The 14238-nt window shown below is 55.0% G+C and overlaps 5 protein-coding genes across 5 annotated transcripts; 3 read left to right on the forward strand and 2 right to left on the reverse strand.

Moving 5' to 3' along the window:
- Nucleotides 1-115: 115 nt before the first annotated feature.
- Nucleotides 116-2381, forward strand: SODALDRAFT_295388 (zinc finger protein). The gene is made up of 2 exons (XM_028608778.1): nt 116-263; nt 327-2381. The coding sequence occupies exons 1-2, from the start codon at nt 164-166 to the stop codon at nt 1916-1918; spliced, it is 1692 nt and encodes a 563-aa protein (XP_028466369.1). The 5' UTR covers nt 116-163; the 3' UTR covers nt 1919-2381.
- SODALDRAFT_295390 (hypothetical protein) lies at nt 2252-4793 on the reverse strand. The gene is made up of 3 exons (XM_028608779.1): nt 4291-4793; nt 4078-4211; nt 2252-4004 (listed from the first exon to the last, which is right to left on the reverse strand). The coding sequence occupies exons 1-3, from the start codon at nt 4352-4354 to the stop codon at nt 2658-2660; spliced, it is 1545 nt and encodes a 514-aa protein (XP_028466370.1). The 5' UTR covers nt 4355-4793; the 3' UTR covers nt 2252-2657.
- Nucleotides 4794-5965: 1172 nt separating this feature from the next.
- Nucleotides 5966-7995, forward strand: SODALDRAFT_333170 (hypothetical protein). Its single transcript, XM_028611899.1, has one exon. The coding sequence runs from the start codon at nt 6449-6451 to the stop codon at nt 7502-7504; it is 1056 nt and encodes a 351-aa protein (XP_028466371.1). The 5' UTR covers nt 5966-6448; the 3' UTR covers nt 7505-7995.
- Nucleotides 7996-8289: 294 nt separating this feature from the next.
- On the reverse strand, nt 8290-10499 carry SODALDRAFT_324027 (WD40 repeat-like protein; the record flags this gene model as incomplete). The annotated part of the gene is made up of 3 exons (XM_028609851.1): nt 8290-10026; nt 10117-10241; nt 10391-10499. 3 exons carry the CDS (start codon nt 10497-10499, stop codon nt 8290-8292), a joined length of 1971 nt encoding a protein of 656 aa, XP_028466372.1.
- A 1883-nt stretch (nt 10500-12382) lies between these two features.
- SODALDRAFT_277231 (MBOAT family protein) lies at nt 12383-14132 on the forward strand (the record flags this gene model as incomplete). The annotated part of the gene is made up of 4 exons (XM_028608050.1): nt 12383-12641; nt 12710-12750; nt 12843-13848; nt 13912-14132. The coding sequence occupies 4 exons, from the start codon at nt 12383-12385 to the stop codon at nt 14130-14132; spliced, it is 1527 nt and encodes a 508-aa protein (XP_028466373.1).
- Between the last annotated feature and the right edge of the window lie 106 nt (nt 14133-14238).

Consider the following 14238-nt stretch of genomic DNA (forward strand, 5'->3'; position numbering starts at 1 on the left):
CGCACAACCGTTGCATTAAGATTAAGTGGAATTAAAAAAGTGACGCTCACCGCCTAGAATTCTGCCGGTCAAGATATGTCAAGCTAGGATCGAGTTGTCGGGCCTGGAATCCTCATCCTGCTCAGCCGTTTCGGCCTTGGACAGCCGAATGGTGTAGCCGACCATGTCGAAGCGTAAAGCCGAAGCAGACATCGGCGGAATTGGGGCTGAAATCGAGGGTCCTGTTTCTAAAAGGCTTCTGGTCGAAGCTCCGGAGCCTATGGGTTAGTCCGCTCTACCAACATACCAAGCTCCATGTATTCGCTAATGGCCGAACGGAACCTCAGACGCCCAGAGTCATGACCACGACGAATATGACGATTCTACGAGCTCCTCCGGGGACACGGCAACCAAGGCAGATACAGTCTACACGGCTACTACAACAGTCTCCAACCGGTCACGCAAATTCCCATCTGACCTCAAAATCATCAAGTGCACCTACCCGGACTGCGAGAAGACCTTCAACCGACCTGCCCGCCTAGCAGCCCACCTCCGGTCTCACACAGATGATCGGCCTTTTACCTGCACATACGATGGCTGCGACAAATCGTACCGAGAGGAGAAGCACCTGCGCCAGCACATCAAAGGCTCCCATACGCAAGAGCGTGCCTACACATGCACTACGGGCGGCTGCAACAAGTCCTTCTTGACCGCCACACGCCTCCGCCGACATCAGGAGGTTCACACCGGTCAGGAGCGTTATCGCTGCCGCGAATACCCGCCCTGCGACCAGAGCTTCCGCAAGCACAGCACGTTGCAGCGCCATATTCGTGCCGAACACCAAGGCGGGCCCGCCTTCCTGTGCTCCGAAACCGGGTGCGGCGCTGGCTTCGACTCCCAGGGCGCCCTGCGGAATCACAAGAAGCGCGAACACAGCGAACCCAGCTTCTGGTGCGACGAGTGCGCGCAGGAGGTAGGCGAGGATGGCAAGCCGCGGCGTGTTGGATTCGTCTCCCTCCTGCACCTGCAGACGCACATACGCAAGGAGCACCTGAACTGCATCTTCTGCGACCAGAGATGCAAAGGCCAGGGCGAGCTTGAAAAGCACGTCGAGCTTCATCATTCCGATATCCCGCTCAACGCGCGCAAAACGATCCAGTGCACGTGGGACGGCTGTGGGAAGAAGTTTACCAAAAAGAACAACCTGAATGCGCATGTCCGTTCCGTTCATCAGGGTGTTCGATTTATATGTGGCCGGGTTGACCATTCGGGCACGGCTGACCTGAGCACCTGGTGGTCCAATGAACAGGGCTGTGGTGCCAGTTTCGTGACGAAGGGCAACCTCGAGATACACATCCGACACGTCCATCTTGGTGTCCAGCGACCAGGCCCCGTTCTCACAGCATCAACAGAGTGCGGCAGCACACAGAGGAAGTGCAAGAAACCGACCGAGAATATCATCGATGCCATCACGGGCGTCAACCGAAATGTTGCTTGCACCGTCCCCGGCTGCTCGGAGCGATTCATTCGCCACTATGACTTGGAGCAACACCTGGCCAACCACCCAGACGTGTCCACACCCTCCCTGGAGCGACGTGGCGATTCCGAATCTAATGATGCGGCGCGCATTGAATCCGTCGCGTGCGGTGCAGCTGGCGGCGATGCTGCCATTGACGGCGCCCACCGCGCCATGCCGGAACTGCCTTTCCTAGGCATGACGCAGACGATCGCGTACCGCAACGAGCCCTCTGCGCCAATGGGATCTATGTTCCCTCCCTTTCCGGACGATGAGCAGTTCTGGTTCGGCGCCGGGGACGACTTCGATTTTGACGTCCCAGGTGGGGGTGATGCCTCCTGGCAGCGAGACGAGGCGGAAATGCGTGCCCTTATTGACGGGGAACTCGATAAGCTTATTGACCCTGCTTTGGGAGGGGCTTAAGCTGTGCAGCAAGGGAAAATGGTTGTTCTGTACAGAAAGGCCAGAAAAAAAAAAGGAAGAATTATATTCTAATGACCGGTGGTGCTGTGAGAGGTTGGCGCACAATGGGCACGATGTAATGACGAATCTACTGATACCCAGCTTGATAGCTTATGAAGGCCATTACCGGCGATTGATAACTTGCGGGCTTATGATTCGGGATTCCCCCGTGCATCTTGCAGATGTGCATATTTGACGTATCATATGCCATCATGTTCTCCAGGTATGCGTGCACAGAACTGGCGGTCAGTGATTCCGACATCACAGCGTCATGGTGTCATGGTACTCTTGACGCCCTGATATATCAACCTAAGGATGTTCATTAGTTGCTACTTGGTCTACATTTTTTTTGTATGCTCGTTTTCGTCAGAGCTACCCAAAAGTTCATTTCCTACATGATAAAACCCACGTCCACAATGCGAGCACCTAAACTCCACTATCTATATGCCGGAGAACCTGCTTCATAAAAAGCCTATCCATATTTGCCTTATCCCTCGTCAAGAACCGTCCCTTCCTTGAACGTGTCATAAGATTGCCAAAGCCAAAAAAGTGAAGAAGGAAAAAGGGAAAAGAAAATGTATATGCCACTCCTTCGCATGCGCAGTCTCAGAGCTAATGAAGGACAAAACAAACGTCCAGAAAACGGTCCAGGTTCTCCGAAAACCCCCGCCTTTTTCCAACCCTATGCGAGAAAAAGTCATCATTGAGACGCGATGGCGCTGCTTACACCAAGCAACGCCATGCCGAGGAACCCAAAGAGGAGGCACAGGTTACGGTTGTGATCGAGACACAGCGCCTCGGCAAATAGCTGCAGACCCACACTGACCATAATGCCCGCGGTAACGGCGAACATGCAAGCGTAGGCGACGGCGTCGGGCGAGAGGTGGGTGCGGTGAGCAACGCGGAACCAGAGGACGGCGATAGCGGCGCCCAGGGGCTGGGAGAGGCCGCCCAGCAGGGAAGACCAGACGAGGGCGCGGAGGCGCGAGCCCAGAGCCATGTATAGGGGGAGGGCCATGGCGAAGCCCTCGGTGATGTTATGGACGAAGAGGGCCATGAAGACGCTGAAGCCCAGCGTAGGGCTGGCGTGGTTGGTGGCGTAGGTGATGAAGCCTTCGGGGAATTTGTGCAGGGCGATGGCGATGGACGTCTGGAGGCCGAGGGAGAGGAAGGCGTTGGCGGGGACGTGGTGATGGTGTTGTGCCTCGACGTCACCGTCGCCTGGAGAGTAGTCGCTGCTGCTTGGGGTCTCCATCTCGTCTCCTCCCGCTGCGGCCGTGTCAGGTGGATCGCGCGATGCCGCGCTGTGGCTGCGATTGCCGGGGCTGATGGGCATGTCGATGGTCGCTGCAGCAGGATGCGCATCGCGATGGGCATCGGGTGTCCCGGTGGAGGTACGCAGAAGCGACGTTGGTCGGGATGAGTTCAAAGATCGGTTGCTGACGTGTTTGAAACACTCCTGGCCACATGGATCTGAATAGCCATAGCAGGCGCCTCCTTGATCGCAGTTGCACTTGGTGTCCTTGACAAAGGAGATGACGCGCTTCTGCACTTGAGTGATGGACGGGCGATGGTTGACAGAGGCCGGTCGGGTCTTGATGGCTGGCTTGGACAATGTATTTTGTGTCGTGTCAAGATGTAGGCCAGCGGCCAGTCGGCCGCCGCTGCGTTCTTCAGTGTGGGCGTTGAGGAGCGGCGTGGTCTCGACTGGGTGGCCGTTAGCAAGATCGTGGTGGTGGTGGTGGTGGTGATGCGGCGGCCCGTCAGGGATGGTGGTCCGAGAGGAATTATGACGATCAGCGTGGTGTAGTGAGAAGTGTTGTCGGCTAAGACTTCTGGCGTGGTGTTTCGGTCCATCGTGTGTGTGATCGCAGTCGACGACGTGGGAGGGCATGTACCGATGCAGAACTCGAGAAACGAACTGGATCCCGACGAAGCCGCCAACGAAGCATCCCATCATAATGGCACCTGCTGTCTGATCTGAGTAGCCAGCGCTAAGGAGGTATGACTTGGACTCGGGGAGCATGCTGTAGAGGGCGGAAAATGTCTGGAAGATGCCGAGTCAGTCGGGCTGCCAAATGGTCGCGGACTTTTTGGTAGATGTCGCAGACTTAACATACCATCACTCCGAAGCTCAAGCTCAGAGCGCAAGCGAGAAATGCATTGCTATCTTGAATGCGGAAATTCGCTTTCCCAGGAACTATGCGGGATATGAGAAGATCGACGTAAATGATGGAGGCGCCGGCGGTACAAGCTGTCAAGGCGAAGAAGTTTGTGAGCAAACGGGTTACTGCCGAGTCGGGGAGAAAGGGGAAACTGGAAAGAAAGCCTACCTATTCCGCTCACAATGCACATAATCCATCCCTTCGTGTCATTATCTAGTCCATGTCGCTCCATGGCGGTGAGCCCCTCCGAGTGTAGGTTCCTGCGGGAATACTATCTCGACTGCATGAGAGGCCCAGGAGTGGTGGCGGGAAATGGGCGTGCAGACTTCGATTCTGGACAAGCGATCCAAGTGCAGTTCAGCAACCTGACAGCCGGCGGCTTTCTCAATAAGGATGCAATGGCCACCGAGTTGAGTGAAGGATGATTGTAGACAAGGACGTAAGATATACCGCAGAGCGTGGAGGAAGAAGGTCGATATCAGATGTGGATACTGCACTCAAGAGGAGACAAAGACAAAGGAGGGGGTAGGCGAGATCCTTTAACGATGTGTTGCAATGTAGGAATGCAAGAAAGGTTTGTTTCTAAGCGGTATGGAGGTCGCTTGAGGTTGGTAGATCTGGAGGTCCGTAGGTTATGTTGTGGGTGTAGGTGTAGGTGTAGGTGAATAGGTAGATGAAGCACCACGAGATTGTGGAATTGGAACCTGAATAAGGTACTTCACGTTGGTGGGTGATGTAGTCGATGACCCAGATTGGTCGATAACATGTCGATCTTTATTCCATGGAACGGAGTACTCCGTACCATGCATGGTTGTCCATGCTTGTATCATTACACTCTATTTCTTGGAGGAGATACTTGTAGGGTCACAGCCTGGCCATCAAGGTGGTTTTCGGAAACCACAACGTGGGCCCTCGACCCAATCAACTTCTCAGCGATAACTCCAAGCCACCAGGGTCCACCATCCGGTAAAGTACAAAGTACTTCGTCGTACCTAATGTAAGGTAAGGTATCTTACGGAGAACGATGCTTCGTACGAAGTAAAACCCGACAAAGATCCCTTTGTTGATCTCGCTGCTTGCCGGTACGATGACACCTACGCACAGGAAGTGGCCTTTATTTGACGCTCGCTCCGTAAATATTCTTTAGCGAACATATTCCAAAGCTTTCCATCGTCGTGCTACCAAAGTCGTAACTAAGACAAAGGAAACATGCGGGTTTACCTACAGCCTGGGTTCCCTGCGTAAAGAAGAAGAAAAGAAAAAAGGCGAGAGAGGGGCCAGAAGCTGCATATATCAAGGACGAAAATAAACCCTTGTACGAAGACCAATAAATAGTTAGGGGCTAAGCAACTCGAAGTAACCGATCTTGCCATCACAGGAACCATCAAACTTTAAGGAGGTCTGGATCCATATATATATCAACGAGGGGCGATAGATTCGTTATACCGCGTTTGCTGTCTCGACGAGAAAAACGAGGCGAAAGCCAAGGACTCGTGGCCTTCGTTGAAGAGAACTAAAGGGTAACAACAGACCTCCGCTGATTATCCGTAATCATCTTGTCCAGCAACGGCTCGCCCGCCCATTGCCTGCAATGTTTAAGCTACTATAAGGTTTCCAAACACCAAGTTACACACCAGAGAAAGGCTTTGTTTAGTCCTGTTTCACTTGCCTCGAATGACTCGGTCAGTCCCATAGAGGACAAGCCAAGGCGCACAAACGCGGCGAGTATATGGATGGCCGTTGCGCAGGGTGGACAGAAACCTAAAAGCGAAGAGTCGGCAACAGTTCGGATACCGGTCTTTCACAAAATAAGGTAGGTGTAGGTACCTTACCTTAGGTATCACAGCACTAGGTACCTTAGGTAAGGTAGGTACAGGTACCTAGGTATGGGAAGGTTAAAAAGAGTGCCTGAGTACCTTGTCCCACCTATAGGAGGTACTTTCTTAACACCAGGTACATTCTTCGTGACCAATAAGTGACGTGATCACCGGTCCCTGCGGTCAGATGTGTATTAGCGCGCAACCGTATCACGACTGAAGAGGAAAAGAAAAAGAAAAAAAAGAAAAAAAAAAAAGCCGTTGCACCTTTAAACGCGAGATCGACCTCCATCACCTGCCGGGTTAGAAACATCCTTCGTGCCACCCTAGCACATGCCCCCCTTGGGTATCGCACGTCGTTGAGTTCAGTCATAACCAACAGACACCTGACATAGTCTACGCCTGAAGTCTACGCCTGACAGACGACCCGACCTATACACGCCTCGAAATCCCTTTTAAATACCAAAACGCGAGCCGGTGCTAACCCCTCGGGGTCCCTTCCTATCACCATGTCAAAAGCAACTTCTCTAGCACTCGTCGCTGCTCTCAGTGCTGGCAGCGGCGCAGCTCTTACCGCAGCCATGTATTCTCTTCGACCCTCAACACATACAGAGCCCAAGACGGCCACCACACCTGCACCAACTACTCTTGCTTCAACATCGCCCGTCCCGGTCCAAGCAAACCAGATCTTCTCGAACTCCGCTTCTCCAACACCCGCCGTTCCCTCACAGTCGTCCACGCCGGTCAACCCGTCCACAGGCCCACCCGTCGATCCGGCCGGCTTCTTCGAGTACGGCTTCCCTGGCCCGCACGCCGACCTCGCGACCCGAGCCGCCCTCATCTCCTCCTACGACCGCCGCACCCGCAACCCGCACTGGGTAGTCGAGCACATAACGCCGGCCTCCCTGGCCCTCCGCGGCGGCGACCGCAAGCACTCCAGCTTCCTGGAGGACCCGACCGTCCCGGAAAAGTTCCAGGCCAAGCTCCGCGACTACTTCCGCTCGGGCTACGACCGCGGCCACCAGGTCCCCGCCGCCGACGCGAAGTGGTCCCAGCAGGCCATGGACGGCACCTTCTACCTGACCAACATGTGCCCGCAGGTCGGCGACGGCTTCAACCGCGACTACTGGGCCCATTTCGAGGACTTTTGCCGCCGCCTCACCACCAGGTACCCCAGCGTCCGCATCGCCACGGGGCCCCTCTACCTGCCCAAGCGCGACCCGACCGACGGCAAGTGGTACACCCGCTACGAGGTCATCGGGAACCCGCCCAACATCGCCGTGCCGACGCATTTCTACAAGGTCATCTTCGCCGAGGACGGCCGCGTCGGCGGGCCCGTCGCCATCGGTGCCTTCGTGCTCCCCAACGCCCCGATCCCCAACGATAAGCCGCTCTCCGACTTTGAGATGCCCCTTGAGGCCGTCGAGCGCGCTACGGGCCTCGAGTTCGCGTCGAGATTGCCCCCGCAGCGCCGTCGTCGCCTGTGCGCCGATGCCAACTGCGCTATTGTCGTCCGCGAGTTTGGCCAGAAGGCTGGTAATAAGGGCAAGGGCTCCAGCTCTTAGGCTGTGCGCCTAGGCGGTGGCCCGGGGAGATGGGGTGGTTATGTCTCTTGCGCCGCCTCAGGGCCATTGGAGAGGACGGGTTGTACTATATTGAGGCATTCGGCGGACGGAGCCATTCCTTGGCTAACGGATGTATTCTTTGATTTTCTTTCCTCACCTTTTCGCCCTTTTCCCCTCCCTACACCCGATGCATCTTCCCTCGACTGTACATTGTACTCCGTTTCTGTCGATCCCCTTCCTTTTCCCCTTTTACCCCATGAGCAAACGGTTCGCTAGACGAATTTGCATCAAGGATCTTTTATTTGTTTAACAGGGGGCATCATCCATGTAAAGTTAGACATTTTTTGCGTAGCGCAAGCGTGCATGCACCATATGAGTAGCTCATGTCATCAGCCACTCATCACAATGTAGAAAGTACAATATATGTGCGTACACGTGAGCAGGTAAGGCGGGTGAAGCAATAAACCCAGCATTTCTTCTTCCCCAGCGTCTCATCACGTGGCCAGGAGTGAATGCACCTGACCAACACACCATTGAATCGCTTGACTTGGAGATATCGATGCCATGAATGTCACCTGTTGGGAAGACCGACATTGCAGCTGTGTTTGTCCACCACTTCCACCGTTACGAAAACCTGACGCCCAAGATATCTACCCATTGCTGCACTCTTCATAAACGCTACTAATACAAGCCGATTATATATCCAGGTTCCTTTCCCCCTCCCCTGCTGAAATCTTTGGATCTGGATCCAAATAACTCTTTTGCCCTCCCCCGATCTATACAGTTCATCTCGAGCGGGTGTAGTGCCCCCTTCGCTGCTCAGCTTTAAGACTCTCCTCCTGACTAGGAAGCGGCGCCCTTCGCCTTGCGTCGTCCGCACTACTGAGGGAAAGAGGAGGACCACCTCCCCCAAGACCGGGGAAAGACGGGAAACCGGGCGGCAGGCCACCTGGCGGGGGAACGAAGTTCGGTGGTGGTGGTGGTGCAATCCCCCCTGGCGGCGGGGGCGGGGGTGCGGGAAAGCCGCCTGGAGGCGGCGGTGGAAGGGTGCCGCCGGCTTTCTGAATCATTTCCGCAATCTTAGCGAGGTCGGCCGGGTTGCTGGGGTCGATCCCGGTCAGAGGTGGAGGTGGAGGGTGTTGGCCGTTCAACCCCGGCAGAGGGAACAGTAGGGGAGGTGGAGGGGCCCCCGTCGGACCGCCCACGCCCACGCCCACGCCCGGGATAGGGGGCGGGGGAGGAACAGGGTTGGTCGCGGAGCCGTTGGGTTGCGGCATGGACAAGCCGGGAAGCCCGGGAAGGCCTGGCAGGCCCGGAAAGCCGGGCGCAGAGGGTTGTTTGATGGGCATCTTCTGGTCGACGAGACCTTCCGCCTCGTCCTCCATTTCCTGTTCCTCCTCTTCCTGGCGCTGACGGCGCATGCCGCGGCGATCCCACGTTCCTTGCGCCTCGGCAGCAGCCTCGCCGATGTGGTACCTGTCGCGGACGTAGTCAGCATCGCCCGGACGTGCGCGAGACCAGAAGCGCGTGATGCGGTCGTTGGAGCCGGATGCCAAGACGTGGCCTAGCGGGTGCCAGTCTAGAGACCAAATGGCAAAATCATGGGCGTAGGGGACCTTGTGCGAGGGGTAGATGGTCTGCGCCAGGCTGGCAGCTGGATCCGGCGTGTCATAGGGCGCGGTCTGGACGGCCTGGCCTGCTGGGGTGTTTGGCTGGTCGAGGATGTAATGGAAGAGCGAGCCGTCGTGGCCGCCGGTGCTCAGGAGATTCGAGTGAATCGGGTGCCAGGTCAGGGTGGAGATGTCCTTCTCGTGGCCTTTGAGCAGACATACGTCACGCATCATGCGCAGGTCAAATACTCTGGCCGTCTGGTCTCGGGCGGAGGTGGCCAAGCAGTCGCCTTGCACTTTCTCGAACAGGGTCTTGGTGATGGTGTTTTTGTGACCGTGTAGGGTGGTCAGGCACCTCCCCGTCCGGGGATCCCAGAGCTTCACGAGGTGGTCTTTCGATCCGGAGACGAGTAGACCTTTGGTAGGATGCCAGTCGCAGGTCTTGGCGTCCCATCCATGGCCTCGGAGGACGGATTCCTCGATACCGCCGGCGAAATCAAAGATTTTGAGGGTGGAATCGTCGCAGGCGGTGACAAACTTGGAGTCGTTGGGGGCGAAGGCGAGGTCTCGGATGGGATCGCTGTGGGCCGAGATGCTCTGGAGGTTGTTAAAGTTGGGCTGCCAATATTTGACGATGCCGTCGTGGTCGGCCGAGAGGAGCCAGTCATTGTTGTGAGAGTAAGCAAGGGTGCGAATGGCCGAGTCATGGGCTTGCATGATAGTCTCGAAGTTGAAGCCCGTGCCGTTCCACAGGGTGAACTCGCCGCTACTGGAGGCGGTTAATAAGCGACGACCTTCTGGCGTCCACCTGACGACGTTGACGGGGTGCTTGATTTTATTGAGCGATGAGTGGAGATGCTTGACTGGCAAGGCATCCTCGGGGTCTGCCCTCTTAACGGCAGGAGATATGAACTAGATGGTGTGTGAGATGCAAAGCGTACAGGTCTAGGTCTAGGCCTAGGAGATGCCAGTTTTGGCGTGGGAGAGGAGGACGACACGAACCTGCACGATGTAGCTGGGGCTCGGTTTCTCATCCTGGGCAGTGAAGATGGTCGGGGTGGCAGCGGCTCCTGGGGCACGGTGGCGCATCCAGGTGGCCAGGGTCGCACCGTAGTCAGTGACGGGGCCTGTTAAATGAGATATCCGTCAATCCATTGTGTTCTCCCGACAACGAGGCAACCAAGGGAGGGGGGATGAGAACCGGTGGCTGAGACCCATCAAGCCGGTTCTGGTTGAGATGGAATACACAAAAGATGAGGAAAAGAAAATAACGTACGCCGACCTCTTGCCCTGGGTTGAAAACCATCAGCACCATCGGGGCCTCCGCCGAAGGCTCCTCCGCCTCCTCTCCTATCGGAGTAATCCCCACGGGGTTCGTAAGCCATGATTAGGCTCTCTCATGAGAGGGAGAATGAATGATTGCGACGCGGTGAACTCTTTGGGCAGAAGATGGTACTGGTGAATGGGGTGAGTATGTTCGGGTGGCTAAGATACTCTCGGAATATCAAGAAGAAGACACACGAGCAAGGTTTGTTTTTGCACTTTTCCCACGACGTAATCGACTCCCTAGGATGTCTTGTATTGATATCTGCTGGTGAAGGTCATCAATGGACTGAAGCTGTCGGGAAGCGCGATGTTGCACGGACCAGTGGGTCACATGGTGATAGGCTGATAAGCTAAACATGCCAGGAACCTACCTTACCTAAGGTACCTTATTAGGTACGGTGGTGGCGTTGGCTTCACAATCCAGATGCTTCTTGAGAGCAACCTGTAAATCTGGAAGTCGCACAAAGGCTACACCAGTATCACATAGGGATAGACTGCGCTTGGTAAGGAATTTGGACGAAGGGAACTTTTGCTATCACATGTCTTACCCATGATTTTCAACAATGAAGGCCCCTTAAGGCTAATGTTCCATGGCATGTATTTGGCCGAGTTCCCAAACAACTTTTCAGATGAAAGAGATTCCTCTGCGGGACCTTTCGAGGCAGCATCTGGTCAGACGATTCTGCTCTTCTTCCGAGTCTTCATTCAGGGGACTGCAGTCACCTAGACGCCCTGTCACCCAATGGTCACTCGCGGCGAAGAAGAACAGGGCAAAATTCTGCAAGCTTCTGATTACAGGTGATTGCAGTGTAAATGCCTGGGTACTGATTATAAGATTATAAGACGACCTCTCTTTCAATTGGCATGTGAAAAGTACGACCCAGGTTTGAGGTAGGTGACCATGGTCCTCGTCTCAGATAGGTACTCGTACTTGGGAACGCAAATACCTTGAGTAGCAGGCAAATAATGCGGATAGGACCATGCACAGACCCTCAAAGCTCGGAGCACACGCAAGAAATGTCAGCAGCTTGAAATGCCTAACGTCACACCCTATCAGGAGATTCCCCAGCCCCTCACCTCACTGCTCCCATTCTCTTTGAATCCCAGCAACACGCCCTTGAATTGGCCGTGGTATTCATCCCATCATTATCCATCATTCCTCCGAGACCCTTGCTCGGCGGGCGGCTTCCCATTCAACCTGGGCCTTCGCACTGCTTTTCGTTGTATCTGAAGGGTCTAAGACGGGGAAATTTGGGCGAGTATTTACACTAAGGTAGTTAGTCCATGCATCTGGACGTCCGTTTTTGCCTCTTCTCCTTTTATCCTCACAATTCCCAATACGAAGAAAAGACGAACGGCCGAGAACCCAATCGATTTACCCACGTAATAGCTGCATGGAATTTACAGGCTCCCTAAGAATGTAGATCGCCTTTCGCAACCTCGGGATCCTCGGCCTATATTTGTACATCATTTTCACCAGCGTTGTCACTCGATTCTCTCGCTCTCTCACTGTTCGATACGTTGTATCATTAGCCCCTCGGCGACTCCGCGTCCAAACATCCCCCACTAATAATCCTGCAGACTGGGTACGGACGGTACTTGAAAGTACCTACACAAAGGTAGGTACTGCTATACTTCTTTGAAGTCATAAGGTAGACATTACACCCACGGTACCTTGCATCCAGGCGAAGTTCTCGACCCATCTCCATCTCGTCATCACGTCGGGTCTGTTCCTAATTCTTCAGTCGCAGTGGGGTTTTGTCATTTCAACATTCTTTTCTGTCTCATCACACTCGTTATTTTCTTTCACTTTTTTCTTTTATCGAGTTCAATACCCTCGGTGTATTCCTGACGCCAACCGCATTGCCATCTACAGTTCAGGAGGCCCTAACGGGTTTGACGACCTCCCCAGTCTCCTCTCCACATCTTGTTCCCAGTCATCATGACCACAACGACAGCAACCAGCACCAGTGTTGATAACCTCCAGGCCACCCGCCGGCACACCAAGGACAACGAAGGCAGCTCTGAGCCTACGCCAGAAACAGCACAGCGAGCTACCCACGAGCTACGGCGCGCTCTTCAAAAGAAGTACAGACATGTTGCCGCAGTTCACTCTCAGTCACAACCGTCCAAACTCAGCCAGGATTCCACCGTGGCTCCGAGTTTTCTTGGCTTCAGGAATCTCATGATCATTGTGATAGGTAAGTGTGTCCGTTGGCCCTCTTCATTGAAATTTGACATCAATTCTGATAACATTTCTCCTTTCTAGTCGTTGGCAACTTGCGCTTGATGATTGAAAACATTCAGAAGGTAAAGACACCCCTGTGGTCGTCCCACCCCATCTCGTCCGTTCCTCTCACTTTATTTGGTGTCAGTTCATCATCTGACCTTGCCTATGACAGTACGGCGTTCTGATCTGCATCCGCTGCCACGACTTTAGCCGGCAGGATGTGATTCTCGGACTGATCCTTTACTTCCTTATTCCATGCCACCTATTCGCCGCCTACCTCATCGAACTGGCCGCTGCGCAGCAAGCTAGCGGGCTGCGGAAACGTACAAAAGACGGCACCGCCAGCCCGACGGAGGATCAGAACAAGCGCTTCAACGCCACCTGGAAGGTCGTGGCCTGGTTGCACGCCGCCAACATCACCCTCGCCCTCGCCATCACCACCCTTGTCGTCTATTTCCGCATCTACCATCCGCTCATCGGCACACTGACAGAGCTCCACGCCGTCATCGTCTGGCTCAAGACATCCTCCTACGCATTCACCAACCGCGATCTCCGGCACGCCTACCTCCACCCCGTCAAGGGTGAGCTGGACGCCATGCCCGAGATCTACAAGCAGTGCCCTTACCCGAACAACATCACGATGGGGAACCTCGTCTACTTCTGGTGGGCGCCTACGCTCGTCTATCAGCCCGCGTACCCCCGCACCGACAAGATCCGATGGGTGTTCGTGGCCAAGCGCGTGGGCGAGGTTTTCGGCCTCAGCGTCGTGATCTGGTTTGCGAGCGAGCAATACGCCGCTCCCGTGCTCCGCAACTCCCTCGACAAAATCGCCTCTCTCGACATCCCCAACATTCTGGAGCGCCTGATGAAGCTCTCCACCATCTCCCTCGTCATCTGGCTCGCCGGCTTCTTCGCCCTCTTCCAGTCCTTCCTCAACGCCCTCGCAGAGGTCACCCGCTTCGGCGACCGCTCCTTCTACGACGACTGGTGGAACAGCGAGAGCCTGGGCGCGTACTGGCGGACCTGGAACAAGCCCGTGTACCAGTACTTCAAGCGCCACGTCTACATGCCCATGGTCGGTCGGGGCTGGAAACCCTCCCACGCGAGCATTGCCGTCTTTTTCCTATCCGCCGTGCTGCACGAGGTCCTAGTCGGCGTCCCCACACATAATATTATCGGTGAGTTCAAGATGTGCGTGTATCTGCAAGAATACTTTTACTTACTTTTTTGCTTTCCGATAGGCGTCGCCTTCCTCGGCATGTTCTTGCAGTTGCCCCTGATCAACCTGACAGCTCCTCTGGAGAAGATGCAGTCACCAACGGGTCGGATGCTGGGGAACTGCATCTTCTGGGTTTCCTTCACCATACTAGGCCAGCCGTTTGCTGCGTTGATGTACTTTTACGCATGGCAGGCCAAGTATGGGAGCGTCAGTAAGCGGATGGCGGGGAATCCGGTGGCATGACATGTGGCGGGGAGTTCAAAAGGAGTCGTCTTTTGGTTTGGTTGTCTATGTCTTGTCCGTAATAACGCTGGGCTGCTTGCCCAAAAGGTGGCGGCTAAAAGATAAT

Source organism: Sodiomyces alkalinus (genome assembly GCF_003711515.1).
Source record: "Sodiomyces alkalinus F11 unplaced genomic scaffold SODALscaffold_5, whole genome shotgun sequence".
NCBI lineage: Eukaryota > Fungi > Ascomycota > Sordariomycetes > Glomerellales > Plectosphaerellaceae > Sodiomyces > Sodiomyces alkalinus.